Source organism: Vulpes vulpes, chromosome 5, assembly GCF_048418805.1.
Source record: "Vulpes vulpes isolate BD-2025 chromosome 5, VulVul3, whole genome shotgun sequence".
In the NCBI taxonomy this organism is placed as follows: domain Eukaryota; kingdom Metazoa; phylum Chordata; class Mammalia; order Carnivora; family Canidae; genus Vulpes; species Vulpes vulpes.
Genome location: NC_132784.1, coordinates 77,975,436 through 77,991,923, shown reverse-complemented (window position 1 = coordinate 77,991,923; position 16,488 = coordinate 77,975,436). Strand labels below are relative to the sequence as shown.

The following is a 16,488-nucleotide window of genomic DNA, read 5'->3' as shown; positions in this document are numbered from 1 at the left end:
CTGCCTGTGTCTCTGTCTCTCTCTCTATATGTCTCTCATGCATAAATAAATAAAATCTTAAAAATAAAATAAAATAAACTTAACGCAAGCCAAGGTGTGGAAAAGACTATTCCTTCCTGAGGCCTTTCCCAGAACTCTGCCATTGCAGGGTAGTGAGCTAGAAGGGTGCAGGAGAGACACAGAGGAGAGACACAGTGTCCTCCAGTTGAGGCCAATATAGATCAGTTGTCCCCCGACTATTACAGGTGCATGAGCAAACTCAGGGAAGATCAGCCAGGTGAAACCAGGTCAGCAAGACCACTCAGCCAATCCTGAGACTTCCACGAAATAACACAGGGTTGCTATGTTAAGCCACTGAGTTTGGAGTGACTTGTTACACAGCAATACTAGCTGACAGAGGAGCCATGGTAGCCCTTGTTGTATAAAATTGAAAGGTAAAAAATAAATAAATAAAAATAAATAAATAAATAAAAAATAAAATTGAAAGGTAAATACAAGGGGTGCCTGGGTGGCTCAGATGGTTAAGTGTCTTCAGCTCAGATCATCATCCCAGGGTCCTGGGAGCAAGTCCTGTATTGGGCTCCCTGCTCAGCCAGGAGTCTTTCTCTCCCTCTGCTCCTCCTTCCTGCTCATGTTCTCTCTCTCTCTCTCATTTTCTCTCTCAAAAAAAAAAAAATTAAAAAAAAAACACAAAACACCACCAACAAAGGTAAATATGAGAAGAAGTCATGGTCTGTCAAGTTTTATTTGTAGAGGCTGGTTAACTTGAACCAGAGAAAGCTATAAAAAGTGCTTTGGGGAGCAACAGGGAAGGATGATAGAGGAAGGGCCTTCCCCAGACCCCAAGGGAGCCCTTCACATGGACAGCAGGGGACAGCCTGGGGCAGAGGTGGCTGGGGGCGAGTCCAGGCAGGTGGTAGCAGGGCTTGCGTGGTACGGCTTGCATTAGCCTGGTAGCCTACGGGTCTCAGACCAGGGGGTCGTACACCCGCCCCATGAAGACAGGGAACCTGTGCTGCTGGTCCCAGAGCAGGAAGAGAAAGGGCTGCTGCACTTCAAAGATGACCAAGTTGCGGGCCACAGAAACCGCTGACGCTGCGGCCGCCTCCACCCCGGACTCCGTCAGCTCCAGCATGGTCTGGTGCTGCATCGCAGAAACCTGAAGATCTATGTCTTCGGTCAGCCCGCACAGGTTGAGGTCATAAAGAAAGTCAAAGAATTCTAGAGCATAACCAGAGAAAAAAACAGTGAGTCGAAGGCCAGCAGGAGGGGCGCCTGACTAATGGCTCAATCAGTAGAACACATGACTCTTGATCTCAGGGTTGTGTGCTAGAGCCCCACACTGGGTGGAGAGATTACAGGAAAGAAAGGAACAGAGGAAGGGGGAGGGAGGGAGGAAGATCAGCTCGAAAGCCTCAGTTACTGGAGACATTTGTCCTAAATTTTCTGGGTTGGTCCCAAGTCCTACATTTCTCTTTGTCTTCCTCCCTTGCTTGTCACACCATCTATTGGGCCTTCTGGGACAGTTCACAGGATCCTCTATCAGTGGGCCCGTCTTCATTCCAATCACCACCTTTCTGAGGAGGTTGAGAGGCCTTGCCCAATCCCCCCAAAGAACCCTGAAAAATGACATCCTTGTTTCCAAGGACCTTAGAGGGGAGGTAATACGTCAGAAAGAGGTCACATGTTACCAAATGAGGTCATATACAAGGGTGTGATGTCATATACTAGGAAACAAGTTCACCTATTAGAAGGTCAAGTTCTGTAACAGAAAGTGAAGTGATCTATCTGGACATGAGGTCAAAGATCAGGAAGTGAGGCCAACGGTTAGGTAATAGAGTCTCGGTTGCCTCCTCTACAGTCAGAAGCCTCCAGGCTCTATTATCCAGATCGTTCTTGCATAGTCCCATGGGGTGGCTGAGTGTTATGAAAGGTCCCTATGGAAGAGGTGTCCATGACCCCCCTGGTCACCTGTCCCAGTATCTTTGTTGCAGTGACCCTGGTGGATAATCGAGTTGGAGACCTGAGTTGATGTTTTGGCTCACTTCTAACCAGCTCAAGGGACCCTGGGTAAGTCAGGTAAACTATGAATTTCCATTTCCTCACTGAACCAATGGGATAATAGCATATGGCCCTCTAACTCACAGGACTGAGGAACAGACTGAGTCCAACTCTAGAGTACAACCCACATTTTAAGGACATCCCCAGGGGGTGCCTGGGGGGGTCAGTTGGTTGAGCATCTGCCTTTGGCTCAGGTCATGATCTTCAGGGTCCTGGGATGTAGCCCTGCATCGGGCTCCCTGCTCAGCGGGGAGTCTGCTTCTTCTTCTCCCTCTGCCCATCCCCCATTCTCTGTCTCTTTCTCAAATAAATAAAATCTTAAAAGAAAAAAAAATAACAAAAACAAAAAAAAAAAAGAAAAAGAAAAAAGAAAAGGCCCTCCCCCTTACTCCCCACCCAATGGGCTAGGAGCAATCCTGAGCAGCCAGGGCTTACTTAGTTTCTCCATGACTGTCAGCATGTCCTGGTTGCTCTTCACTTTGATGCGGGGCAGCGTCAGGAGAGTGGGCTGGAACTTGGTCATCTCCAGTTTCTTCATGATGGCCTTGAAGACAATGGGGCTGAGAGCCTGCTCCAGGTCTTCGAGATAGTGTTTCGTGCTCTGGGGCACCATGATCACCAAGCTCAGATTGTGAGAGAGCTGCAGCTGCCCTACCTGCAGAACAAGAGATGCACCTTACCCGTCTTCCTACCCCAACTCTCCTGGATCCCACACCCTACATCCCAAGGCTCATCTTCAGGCTGCTGCCATAGTGCGTGCAATTGCCACAAGCAGCAGCTGGACCTAGGCTCCCAAGCTTTGTGACAAAATGGCGATGCCAACTGGGTGAACAGTGCTGGTCTAACTCTGTGCTAGTGACAGGCAGAGGAATGAGTATAGCTTTCTGGTCACACAGGCTGAGGACTACAACTTGACTCTATTGCTGACTAGCCATGTAATATAGACAAGTGATCTGAGCCCTGCTCCCTTCTCTTCCAGTGTGCAGTGCATAAAGAACGTAACGTGTATAATATACCACCAGAGTTATCAGATGTGTCCTTTTAAAGACTTTTAAAATATTTTAATTTGGGGGGCACCTGGGTGGCTCAGTCAGTTAAGCCTCTGCCTTTTGCTCAGGTCATGATCTAAGGGTCCTGTGATGGAGCCCTGAGTGGGGTTCTCTGCTCATTGGGGAGTCTGTCTCTGTCTCTGCTCCTCCCGCTGCTTGTGCATTCAGGCGCACACTCTCTCTCAAGTAATCTTGAGTAAACTCTCAAGTAATCTCCACACCCAATGTGGGGTTCAAACCCACAATACCAAGATCAAGAGTTCCATGCTCTACTGACCAATCCAGCCAGGTGCCCCAGTCCTTTTAAAGATTTTTGATGAAAAAAAAAAAAGACTTTTGATGGCTCTTTACTGATTACAAGATTAAGTATAAGTCTTAGCATGGCATTTGAGACTGTAGACAAACTGATCCTAGCCTCCCTTTCAGACCTGCCACTAAAAGGACTTCCAATTGGCAGTCAGACAATAGTATGACACAAGTACAGGACCCATGCATTTAATATAAAGGGGTTCTCCACCCAGAGTGAATTTGCCCCCAGTGGACACTTGACAGTGTCTAGAGACATTCTGGTTGTCACAACTAGAGGAGAGGGGACTCACAGGGCTGCTGGTATCTAGTGGATAGAAGATAGGCATGATGCTAAACCCTACATCATGCCCAGGATAGTCCCCCTGACAAAGAGTTATCCAACCCCTAACTAACGGTAGAGAAACCATAGTGTAATAGGATGTAAGAGACTATCATCAAAATGGCACCACAGTTAGAATTGGGACAGGGATAAGAAGAAACTAGATTGCAAAATTCAACTGGGCAAAAAAGAGATTAATGGAAATCAATCATTGTTGGAATATAAAATAATTGCCCTGAAGAAAATGGTTGTAAACCAGTATTAACTGAAGAACATGAACAAAGAAAGGGTCTCTGTTGGCATAGGCACTGAATAGGGCAGACTCAGGGGGCAGGGTGTACCCTTCAGGTCCTGTGTACAGACCCTGAATCTCTGACCAAAGTATTACCATGCTGTGGTCTTGACTTTTCTTTTCTTTTCTTTTTTTAAGATCTTATTCATTCATTAGAGAGAGAGACAGAGACAGCATGAGCAGGGGGGAGGGGCAGAGGGAGAAGCAGACCCCCACTAAGCTGGGAGCCCAACGTGGGGCTCAATCCCCAGACCTGGAGATCATGACCTGAGCCGAAGGCAGATGCTTAACCATCTAAGCCACTCAAGCGCCCCGGTCTTGACTTTTCAAACCAGTAACCCTCCTATGCCGGAGTTGGTAAATCTAACCTCCTTAGCTGGGTAAGTGCTCTTAAGTCCCAGAAAGATTTAGAAATTAAATATGGATATGACAAAGTAAACCAACTCCACAGTATTAACATTTGGGTAAATTGAGGGTAATCTGTGCGTCCATTATTCAAAATAGTGCTTGCAATTTTTAAGAGAGTCAGACATACTAGTTTTAGGCTTTGAAGTCAAGAGGTGTAGGATAATTAAATGTGAGAAGGATATTGAGGTGTTGGTGGAAAGCTGATTTGCGCTTCAAACTTAATTTTTATTTCACAGGGGGCTTTCAGTGCTTGGAAGATACAGCCAAACAGGGTTGTAACTCAGCCTTGATGGGTAGCTGACATGCTTGAAAAGAAAATCAAGTATATCAAATTTACACATGCCATTCTGGTTCTGTTAGCCATGAGTGGTTAACTACGTTAGATAGGCAGAGATGGGTGGGTGGAAAGGTGCACAAATAGTCAAGAATGGTCAGAGGTAGCCTCTTCTGTGAAGCCTTCCTGGCCATCCAGAAGTGGGTTGTACCCTTTACCACCCTCCAATGAATTCACTCATCTATTCAGCAAAAATATAATGAGCACTTATTATATGTGGCATTGTTCTAGGCCCTGGGGACAGGAAACAGGGCAGGTAAGGTTTCTGTTCCCAAGGAGAGAGACAATATTTCAGAGAGACAAATAATATTGTAATAAAATTAGCAAATGAACCACCTAATTTCAGATAGTGACAGGTACCCTGGATATAATAAACCAGGGCAATGTTTCAGGATGAGGAGGCAGTTCCTTTAAGAAGAGGGAAGTTCTTGCCATTAAGGTGAACTTTGAACTGATAGCTAGACATGCAGAAGGAATAAGTTATGTGAAAATTTGAGTGAAAAAGGGTCAAAGCGGAGGGAAAAGTTAGGGAAAGTTCCCAAGGTGGAAACAAGCCTGGCACTAAGTCACCTGGTATTCTCTCATTGTATTCTATTTCATAAATCTGTGTCTTGCTGTCCTAACAAGGCAGAAATAGCTGGAAATAATTAGAATCTTCTGGGCTCCATATATAATCTTCCCTCCTTCCCCATCCATTGAAATTCTACTGTTCAATTTTTGCAAAGGGATGTAAGCCGTTTAACACATGCACACCTGTGCACCTACCCCACCTACGCACACGTTTATACCTACCCGGACATGTGTACACCTACATATGCATGCTCTACACAGGCACACATGTACACACAGAACTTACTAAGTCACCAGGAGGTTGTCTCACCACCAGGCTGATGGGAAAGAGATACCTATGAACAGACTCACGTTTTGCCATTCGATGCAGTAGAGACGAAGAAACTTTAGGATCCCGCTTCCCAGCCTAAAATAAACAATGCCTGCCTCGGCCAAGCTACAGAGGGGAAAAGCAGAAAAGACAGGGTAGAAATACAGATGGAAGGAGTGGAAATGATGAATTCACAAGGGTCCGCCCCACATTGATGGGACCATAGCAGAAAAGACATCGGGACCCACCAGAGCCTCAGAAACAAGAATGGGAAGGACCGAGAACATACCTTGGCCTTCAAAGTTGAGTCAGTGAAATGGGCCACAGGGTATTTCTTGCTGTTCATCATGAACGCTTTTATCACAGAGGATTTGAGGTAAAAGGGCTCCAGAGAGGTTCTTTTTGGATCAAATGTTGTCTTCCACTTGGCTAGAGGGATGAGGAAGGAGGGTTACTCTAACACAGGCAGGAGAGGATGAAGAGGAGTTAAAGCCCAGTTGGAGAGGGTGGGACGGGCACAATGGGATCCAGCTGTGGAACCTGGGGCTGCATGGGCTTCGAGGCCAGGAAGAGAGAAAGGACACGGGATGGAAAGACCCCTGGGTCCAGGGCTCCCTTACCACTCAGGTAGACAGCATTGAGGAGGACAAGGCGGGTGTCCGAGGGCAGACTTTCCAGCAGTTCTGTGATCTTGTGGTTGGTCTTCTCTGCCACCCAGGTGTTGATCAGCTCCACGTTGACATCGCTGTCATTTCCCAGGACTCTGGGGCTGCTGCCATACAGGCTCTGAGAGGCATTCACAAAGGTGTCCCTTATGGGCAGGTCTGGAGGATGGGGGGCAGGTGGAGAGAGGGAGGCATCAGTCCCCGAACATCCTCTCCCTTCTAGGGAGGCTTCGGGAGGAAGCATGTTTCCTACTGCTTTGGGCTTGCTGGGGCAAGCATAGCAGGTTGGAGACAGGGCCCAGCCCACTCCTCTTACAGATATGGCAATTGAGGCCCCTAGGAGGACGCCTGCTAGGCCCTGGCTACCTCTCCTTGCCATGCACCTGTGGCTTGGCGAAATAACTAACTTCCATTTGCCAGGGTTTTCCCTTGGTTCTTCCCTTAATTCAGCAGGGAGCCCACTCTGCTTCTCGGCTTCGGCTTCGGTGGAAGTTCATGGCAAGACTTCCTGGCTTTTGTTCTCCAAAGGTCAAGTCCACTAAAGAAAACAGTGTTTGAAAGAGAAAATTTTCTCCTGGATTAAATAGATAATATTGATTGCAGTTGTATTTTCTACCAATCTAGCAAGACTGACGATTAAGTTGATGGATAGCAAATAAGTACACATAGTGTTTCCTGAACACCTTCAACAAAGATTTTTCTCATCTTTAAAAAAGAGGGTATTTCTTTCTTTTCTTTTTTTTTTTTAAGAGAATGGGTTGATAGGTGAGTTTCCTTTGTTTCTTCTTCTTCTTCTTCCCTGTATTTTCTGTTTTCTACAATGAATGAATATTGTTTTTATAGATTTAAAAAAAATGGGAAAAATTTTTTTCCCTTTAAAGGAAGGGGGCTGGGATCCCTGGGTTGTTCAGTGGTTTGGCGCCTGCCATCGGCCTAGGGCGTGATCCTGGGGTCCCAGGATCGAGTCCCGCATCGGGCTCCCTGCATGGAGCCTGCTTCTCCCTCTGCCTGTGTTTCTGCCTCTCTCTGTGTGTCTCTCATGAATAAATAAATAAATAAATAAATAAATAAATAAATAAATAAATCTTTAAAAAAAATAAAGGAAGGGGGCAGACTAGATCTGTCACTCTCAAGGCTTTTTAAGGACCTGAACTATCCTGAAACAGTCACATGTGAAGCCCACAATTAAAAGGGCTCTGGTTGGGGTACCTGGGTGGCTCAGTGGTTGAGCATCTGCCTTCAGCTCAGGTTGTGATCCCGGAGTCCAAGGATTGGGTCCTGCACTGGGTTCCCCGCAGGGAGCCTGCTTTTACCTGTGCCTCTGTCTCTGTCTCTCTCTGTGTCTCTCATGAATAAATAAATAAAATCTTTAAAGAAATAAAATAAAATGATTCTTGTTGAGGCTGGGTGAGGGCTCAGAGGCCAGCTGGCTCCATTTGCTTCCCAGAGGAGTGGGAACCCCATATCCCACTCAACCTCCCTGATCCCTCTCCACTCCCACCATGACTCCTGAAGCAGCTCAGCAGAAACCCAGGTCTCTGGGGAAGAAAATTTGAAAATTATGGTATCATGTCATTTTGGAAGCTTATTCATCTTATTACATATTCAATAATGCAACATTTGTAAATGACCACAAATTCATAGAACACAAAAGTACAAAAAACTAGATGTCTCAAGACTCCCCTGGCCCAGATGAACATTGTTTCTCTTGAGCTCTCTGGTACTGTCTATGAATAAATGCAGAAGGACATTCTTATTCTAACCAGAGCTAATGAATGGAAATGACTTGCCCAAGGTCTCACTAGGAGACCCATTGCCCAAGGTCTCACCAGAAGACCCATCCAGCTCCTGAAGCCAAAGGACATTCCTGCTGAGGCCCTTACCTACTCTGCAGCCCATCCCTAACCTGTAGCTCTAACATTCCCTCTGTCCTCTTTGCCTAGGGTCGGGTCCGCCCCAGAACTCTCTCAGAATGCTGCTCGGCAGCTGCTGCTCTTTCTCGGGGCACTCACCTGGGCTGTGGAAGATCTGAGAGACTGATGTGAAGCCTTTGGATGTGAAGGCCTTCAGGGCCTGGTGGACACAGGCAAAGTCCTCGGGGTAGGAGAGGAGGTTCTCCAGGTTTCTCTTGGTGTTCTCCCCAGCCCCTGCAACAAAGGGCAGAAATAGGGAAAAACTGTAGGATCGAGATGGGGGGCCTGCCATTCAGGACTAGGATTGAGGGACCAGGCTGGAATTCGGGAGGTCGTTTCCTGCTATGGAGGGGATCACAAATCAACAGAGCAGGGATGACTGCTTCTGAAGACCATCCATAGGTCAGAATGAAAGGGGTGGGGGAATTAGGAATCATCACAGTTAGGCTTTTCCAGGGCTTTGAATCTTCTTCTCCACTTTCTACCTAATTTTAACCCCACACGGCACTGAAAGCCCAGTCCAATCACTGCCTATTGCACATGAATGATGATTTGGCTGGTTTGGGTATATGAAGGTTTAACCTTTTAGGCAGGACACTAGCTCACTTTTAAAAGTAGAAATCAGAGGATCACAAAGAGGAGAGATGTTCAATACCCTTTTCGTTATTCATTATTAAATATTTATTGTACACATATTCCCTGCAGTAAGAGATAAAATGTATGGAGCACTTACTGGGTTCCAGGCATCACATACTGGCTCCCATATTAGCTCACTGAATCTCCACAATAATCCTTTCACATCAGGGTCATTACTCTCCCTACTCACAGATGAGGAAACTGAAGTTTAAGGGATTAAGCAATCTGGTGCCTGGGTGACTCCGTCTGGGTCTGTTAAGTAGGCATCTGCCTTGGGCTCAGGTCATGATCATGGGGTCCTGGGATCGAGTCCCACATCCGGCTCCCCTGCCCCACGGGGAGTCTGTTTCTCCCTCTCCCTCTGCCTCTGCCTGCCACTCCTTCTGCTTGTGCACTCTCCCTCCCTCTCTCTCTCTCTCTTTCAAGGAAATAAATAAAATCTTATATAAAAAAAGAGAGAGACAGATTAAGTGATCCACTCTACTCAAGACCACAGATTTAGACAGAAAAGGGAGAGAAGACTCAAGCCATAGATTCTGGGCAATAGGGATCCCTGGGTGGCGCAGCAGTTTGGTGCCTGCCTTTGGCCCAGGGCGCGATCCTGGAGACCCAGGATTGAATCCACGTCGGGCTCCCGGTGCATGGAGCCTGCTTCTCCCTCTGCCTGTATCTCTGCCTCTCTCTCTCTCTGTGTGACTATCATAGATTAAAAAAAAAAAAAAAAGATTCTGGGCAATAAAGAAATCTGCCAAAGCCAATCAACTGAAATGTGTCTCCCAGCGGACATCTGGCAGTTTTGGTTGTCCTAACTGGGAAGTGTACATAGCTGTATACCCCATGGGACTTAACATCTCTAGGGAAGGCAAAGGACTAACGTGTTTTGACCTCCCTCTAAGCCAGCCACCAAGCTCTCTGCTTTCTTTTTTAAAGTAAGTACAACTATCTCCATTTCTCATGTGAGGACTCAGGCAGAGGAGTTGAGTAACCTGCCAAGGTCACACAGCCAGTAAACAGGATTAGCATGATTCTACTCTATGTCTATCGCTCATGGTTTCATTTTCCTTGTTGCCTTACCCTGAGACATGGCTGGGGACTGAGAACCTGTTTTATATATTCCTGCTTAGTCCATGGGGTTTTATAAGCAATAGTGTGTATTAAATCACTGTTAAATGAAGGAATAAATGAATGCTCACCCTCTCCCTAAACGTAACCCAGTTTTATAGCCTTTCCCCAAGGCACGGCTTTGCAGCCAGATGGGTTGGGGACTCTTACAGGAGGGTCCAACATACAACTTGGAGAGGACTTAGGTTCTTACCAAGCAGGACCTGGGTCAGGAGGCTGGCAATGCTGAATGGAGAAAAGGCCATGTTGGTCTCCACCTTCTTCACCGCTGAGAAGGCATGGTAGAGCTTCAGAGAGAAGGCTATCAAGGCCTCACTCAACTCGGACTCTGCCCAGTGACTCTCCACGTCAGAGCAGGAAGTGGCAGGCCCTGGGCAGAATGGCTCAGTAGTGGGCTGGGTGGGTTGAACAGTGGAACCGATGAAAGGCTGAGTAGTGGGTTCAAGAGTGGTATTGGCTGTTATGATGGTTGAGCTGATATTCAACAAGGTGGAAGAGTCCACGGTGTGTTGAGTGGATACATTCTTGGTGATCGCTCCCTCCGAGATGTGTCCTTCGCTTCCCCCTTGCCAGCTCTCTGCCATGGAGTTGGGGCTAGTAACATTCAGATCTGAGGAGGCTCTAACCTGTGGTTCAAGAACCTGAGTTTCACTTTTCCTACTATGAGGCACAGCTCCCCCCTCAAACACTCACAGCAGGAAGGGAAGGTGGGGATGTGGAAGATGTCCAGAGAATGATTCCTGGGAAAGCCTGGTGGGCAAGAGGCCTGCCTTGGAGCTGCCACCACTACGTCCTCCAGAGGAGGGGCAGTGCAGGAGCTGGTGGTGGTGGAGACAGGATAGTCTCCACAGAGGAAAGGAGCTAGGACTCTGTTATCTCTGAGGAATTGATCCCATAAGGGAAGCTGTTTCCAAAACTTTGGAGCTGAGGGTCAATGGCCGTTTATCCATGTTCTTGCAATTTCTTTAAGTATCTGCCTGTCTTGGTTCACCTGCCAGGCCAGTACAGAGATATTCGAGCTTGTGACCTCTGTGTGAGAAGTGGCTTTTCCATCAGCGTTCCAAAAGAAAGGAAGGAAGGGAGCAAGGAAGGAAGGAAGAAAGGAGAGAAAGAGGAAAGAAAGGAAGGGGGGGGGGAGGAAGGAAAGAAGGGAGGGAGGAAGAAATAGTACAGACCAGTGGCTCTCAGTCAGAGACCACTTTAATCCCTGGGGATTTTGGCAATGTCTGGAGACATTTTTGGTTATCATAGGGCAGGGAAAGGGATTGGGGAATAGGGTGGAGATGGTACTGGCATTCAATGGGTAGGAACCAGGATACTGCAAAATATCCTACAATGTCCCGGCTAGCCCCTCACAACGAATTAGCGAGCCCCAAATGTCTTGGTTTCTGGGTTGAGAAAGCTCATATTATCCCATGTCAGTGATAAAAGAAACTGATGCTGAGATATTCAGGAACTGGCCCAGGGCCTCACTGAAGCTGGTGACTCGACTAGTGATTCTAGATCCCCTGCTCAACCCCGCAGAGCCCCTGACTACCTAGGGCACCCCCGATGCCACCTCTACACACTCTGTGACACGCCAAAGCAGGCGCCCACCTTCCCGAGCCTCCCATGCGGCTGGCACCCGCGGCTGCGACGGGCCCCACCCGGACCCAGGGGTGTCTGCTGCCTCTCCTGGCGGTGGGGCAGGAGCAGCCCAGGCAGGTCCTGTGTCTCCAGCACCCCCCACCTCCCAGCTCAGCCACGAAAACTCCTTGTCTTTGCAGAACACAAAGTACTGCCCATCTCCGGCCCTCTCTAGCCTTCCACCCTACAAACCGGCACCCGCTCAAGGCCACCCCAACCGGCGGGCAGCGGGCCGGGAGGAGAACCCCGCTCGCCCGCGCCTTGCTCTCTCCGGACCCCGGGGCCAGGACCACACTTGCTGGTGCCAAGAGGAGCTCTCCTCGTTCGGCAGGCCCAGAACGGTTCATCTTCAGCTGCTCGCCCCCTCAAAGGGGCCACTCACCCCAGCCAGCAGCAGCAGCAGCAGCAGCGACAGGGTCAGCGGGGTCAGCCTGGAGGCCATCTGGGCGGTGGCGTCAGCCCGGACCTGCGGAGACAGCCAGCGCTGCAGTGGGTGCGGACCCCGGCGCCCCCGCCCACCACCCCGGGCCCCCCTCCCCCCGCCCACCACCCGGGCCCGCCTCCCCCTCCCCCTCTCCCCGCCCACCACCCGGGCCCGCCTCCCCCTCCCCCTCCCCCCGCCCACCACCCGGGCCCCCCTCCCCCTCCCCCTCCCCCCGCCCACCACCCCGGGCCCGCCCCCATTCCGTCCCAGCCCGCGGTCCCCCGGCGCGAATTCCCGCCCCCCCGCCCCCAGCCACCTACCCTCAGGCTCCTCCCCCTGTTTTGTTTTCCCCAAACCGCTTCCCTTTCCCGGCACCGGCTGCCCTTCCTTCCCCCTCCCAGCCCAGTCCATCCATCTGTTCCCCCGGAGGGTCCTGCTCCAGCCTAACGAGGCCGCCGCGAGGCAGGGGGAGCAGGGGACGGCCAGGGGGGGCTGCGCACCGCAGCTCAGGCGACACCCCGGGGAGGGGGCACGGGCGGGGGGGGGCGCTGAAGTCTACAGTGCGAGCTAGCTAGTGGAGACGTCAGAGATAAAGAGGGGGCAGGAAACGGGGGGGGGGGAAGAAGGAGCTGGAGACACCCCACTCCCCAAACCCCCGCCCCCACCCCCATCACCAAACCTGCTCCAAACTCCTGGTCCCTGGGCAGCTCCAGCGCAGACTGAGTGCAGTCCCACAAGGTCAGGGAGGTGGGGTGCGGGGGGGTCGGTCTTGGCTATTGGCTGGCCCAGGACACTGCCCAGTTACAAATTAAGGATGATTGATCGCTGGTGTGAGTTCCCGTAAACCGGGATGGGACGGACCACTCGGTGGGGCTCTGGGCGCCGGGCCAGAATTCTGCCCCAAGCCCCTTGGGGGCCAGGGGTGGGGAAGCTTGGTCCTGATAAAAGCCGCAGAGACCCAAACTGTGCTCCAGGGTTGACAAGCAACCAGCTTTTTGGGAATCACTCAGCTCATCTCATCCTCAAAGTGACTCTTTGGAAACAGGTCCCATTGTGCCCATTTGAGAGTTAAAATACCCGAGCCTTAGAGCAGTTAAAAGTCTGGCTGGTGATCACCCTCACTTGGAAAACAGCTGGACTCTGAACGAAATCCCCTGAAGTCCTACCGGCCACCTGCTGTCTTCTGTGCTGTGTGGGTGTTCTGCTTCTCCTGTTGGAGACCTGGAACCAGTGGTTCTTCCCTTGTAAAGCAGACAAGGAATTTGAGGCACCCAGCCCAGCAAGCATTACATAAAAAACTAACAGTTGGGGCAGATGCCTTGTGGGGTGTGGAGGGGGATAGTCGCTGGAACCCAGCAGACATGGCTTCCAGGCCTGCCTCGCTGGATGGGTGACCCTAATTGTTTCCCCCTTTAGCACCTAACTCTCTTTTCAGGGTTGTTGCCAGATAAAATACAGGAAGCCCAGTTAAATTTGAATTTCCGATAAACGACAACAAAAAAATTCTTTGGAAGGATGTCGCATGTAATACCGGAACACACTATAAAATTTTTTTGGTCATTTATCTGAAATTCAAAATTAACTGGGCATTCTGTATCTTCTCTGCTAAATCTGGCTACCCTGCCTCCTTTGCAAAATGAGGAGGTCTCTGATGACTTAATATAGCTCTGAAGTTCTATGCCCATCTCACTACTGGACCTGTCCTGTTTGGACAGTCAGGAAAGTTGGCTGCTACCTTCAGAACTATCTTAAGGGACTGACCAAGAACAGAGTGGGAGGGATCCCTGGGTGGCGCAGCGGTTTAGCGCCTGCCTTTGGCCCAGGGTGGGATCCTGGAGACCCGGGATCGAATCCCACGTCAGGCTCCCGGTGCATGGAGCCTGCTTCTCCTTCTGCCTGTGTCTCTGCCTCTCTCTCTCTCTCTCACTCTGTGCCTATCATAAATAAATAAAATTAAATAAAAAAAAAAAAAAAGAACAGAGTGGGAGAAAATTTGTGCATCTCCTTGGGGGTCATTGGAAAAGATCCATAGAGACTCTGCACCCGCTTTGCAAGGGCTTTCCAAGTGCTCCATTCCTCACGCCCACTTGGAAACCTTCTGAGTCTTGGGAAAGCTCCTTCCCCACAGGGGCATACACAATGCCACTTCCCCATCCCCAGGCCTAAGCTGGGGGCCTGGAAGGCACACTGAGTTTGAGGCTTCTGGGAAATGGGTCAAACAAAAAGAAGGTGGTGGAAGGCAATCTCATTCATCCTGGTTAATTCTCACGACAACTATGAAATGGGTGCTAATATAAATATCCTCTTAAAAAATAGAGAGACTTAAAGAAATTAACTGATATACCTGACACCACATAGCAAGTAAGTGACAAGCCAGGATGTGGATCAAGCTACAAATCCTGTATGAACCCCCCATAAATGACTGGTAGACACCATAGGCTAACTGGAAGCAGCTACCAGAGAGAACATCCTGTGCCCAGCGGCAGGAGTATGGTGGTCTGTGGACCAGTCTCATGGTGGACAAGGCCCAGTAGAGAGGTTTGCCCAGCCTGTGGGTCTACCTCCTTCAGCCACCTTAGCTCTTTGGCCACTCTGGACATTTAGAGGGTGTCTCTTTCTGCTTTGTGGAGACTCTCCTTTCTGATGAAGCTGGTACTGAAGCTCTCCCCTGGCTGTGGACATTAGCATTTTTCCCCAACACGAATGGCCTGAGGTTGACTTAATTATGAGGTTTGCAGAATTTCTCACTAGTATGCGTGTTCAGATAGTCAATCGATTTAGGATTATGAATTAAGCCCTTCCCTCAACCCTGGGGGCAGGTCTAGGGTTTCTCTGTCACGAGAACCTTCTTTTCTAGTGGAGACCTCTTTCCCCATGTGAGATGTATCCATGGCTTCCACCACTGTGGGTTTCCTGGACGAGGTCCAAGTTCTCATTAAAGTTTTCTCTACTGAGAACATTCTATCAGGCTTTGAGCCTTTTTCATCAGGTTGGTCCTCAGGTAGCACAAGTACAAGTTCCTGTGTGGGTGAACTCCTTCTCAAGATCTATACACCTGTAGTTTCTCCTCTGAAGGAAAGTGACCCAAAACTTGGAAATAGGGCAGAAGAATCAGGGTCGTTTTATTCTCAGAATGTAGAGAATTATTCGAGGGACAATTTACTCCGTTCTCCCATATACAGCTAGTACCACTCTAGATGCGAGAAAAGTGAATTGATTACGTATAGAGAATGCGCTGGGCATTAGGGCTCCAGCCTGTCTTCACAACATTGGCTGAGAAATACTATTGGAGGGGAATAAGATTTGCTTTGACTTCTTATTTACTACGGATCAGGGCCCAGAGTCTGTAATGTCAGATGCTGACCTGCCAAAATGGATAAGATGCAAATGTTTTCTGTGTGGCATTGATGAAAGTAAAATAGAAACATTTGGAAGAGCAATAACGATAACCCCAAAGGTTGTGGTCTTCTTGCATTGTAAGGCAGTAGCCAGTTCTATTGCTAACTTAGCCATGTTCTTGCAGAATTCTCTTTTTCACTGGGCACGTGCACACACACACACACACACACACAGTTTCTTGCATCCTTTTTTTTTTTTTTTTTTTTAAGACTTATTTATTTGAGAGATGGAGAGAAGGAGTGGGGGGTGGGCAGAGGAAGAGGGAGAAGCAGACTTCCCGCTGAGAAAGGAGATCACGACCTGAGCTGAACACAGACACTCAACTGACTGAGCCACTCAGCCACCTGACTGGTGCCTGTTGCATCCTTCTTTGAACCACCTTTGTCATCCTGATGTTAGTTTCTTTAATATTCTTACTGTATATTTGTCTGAGAATGATGTTTCTACCATTTTGAAATCTGTGTGGTGGCTTTCCCTTTTGTGGGGTTATTGATGCTTTATAAGTAAAGATGGACCATTGACTGACCCTTGTCTCATATTTCCTACAAATACAGTTCTCTCTGGGGGAAGGCACAGGGTGGCAGCCATGAGTGAAAGGGGGGGTCCCTACTGTAGGTGCACCCCTCCTCATATCTTCCCTTTCTCAGTTGGCCCCGCATTGGCTCTTTCCTGCTTACCATTCCAACAACTCAGCCACCCTGGAACCCACGAGCGAGTCTTCATTCACAGGACCCTTCTTCCAAAGACCCTCTTCTCATTATTAGCACTCCTGGGGGACACCTGGGGGGCTCAGTGGGTTAAGCATCCAATTCTTTTTTTTTTTTTTCCAAAGATTTAATTTATTTATTCATGAGAGACACACACACAGAGAGAGAGAGAGGCAGAGACACAGGCAGAGGGAGAAGCAGGCCCCCATGCAGGGAACCTGACGTGGGACTCGATCCCAGGTCTCCAGGATCACACTCTGGGCTGAAGGCGGCACTAAACCGCTGAGCCACCGGAGCTGCTCTAAGCATCCAACTCTTGATCTCAGCTCAGGTCATGATCTCAG

At 49.2% G+C, this 16,488-nt stretch overlaps 1 protein-coding gene across 1 annotated transcript; it reads right to left on the bottom strand.

Moving 5' to 3' along the window:
• Positions 1–726: 726 nt before the first annotated feature.
• SERPING1 (serpin family G member 1) lies at positions 727–13,275 on the bottom strand. Its single transcript, XM_026012833.2, has 9 exons — positions 13,205–13,275; positions 12,718–12,831; positions 11,997–12,080; positions 10,182–10,614; positions 8,330–8,464; positions 6,273–6,476; positions 5,942–6,081; positions 2,497–2,716; positions 727–1,221 (listed from the first exon to the last, which is right to left on the bottom strand). The coding sequence occupies exons 3-9, from the start codon at positions 12,054–12,056 to the stop codon at positions 968–970; spliced, it is 1,446 nt and encodes a 481-aa protein (XP_025868618.1). The 5' UTR covers positions 12,057–12,080; positions 12,718–12,831; positions 13,205–13,275; the 3' UTR covers positions 727–967.
• Between the last annotated feature and the right edge of the window lie 3,213 nt (positions 13,276–16,488).

Excerpts from the sequence above, each read along its gene's own strand:
- SERPING1 (XM_026012833.2), bottom strand. The coding sequence starts at position 12,056 with ATGGCCTCCAGGCTGACCCCGCTGACCCTGTCGCTGCTGCTGCTGCTG. Across the intron at positions 6,477-8,329 it reads TCAGATCTTCCACAGCCCAG|ACCTGCCCATAAGGGACACC; the intron begins GTGAGTGCCCCG and ends CCCATCCTCCAG. Across the intron at positions 6,082-6,272 it reads CAATGCTGTCTACCTGAGTG|CCAAGTGGAAGACAACATTT; the intron begins GTAAGGGAGCCC and ends TCATCCCTCTAG.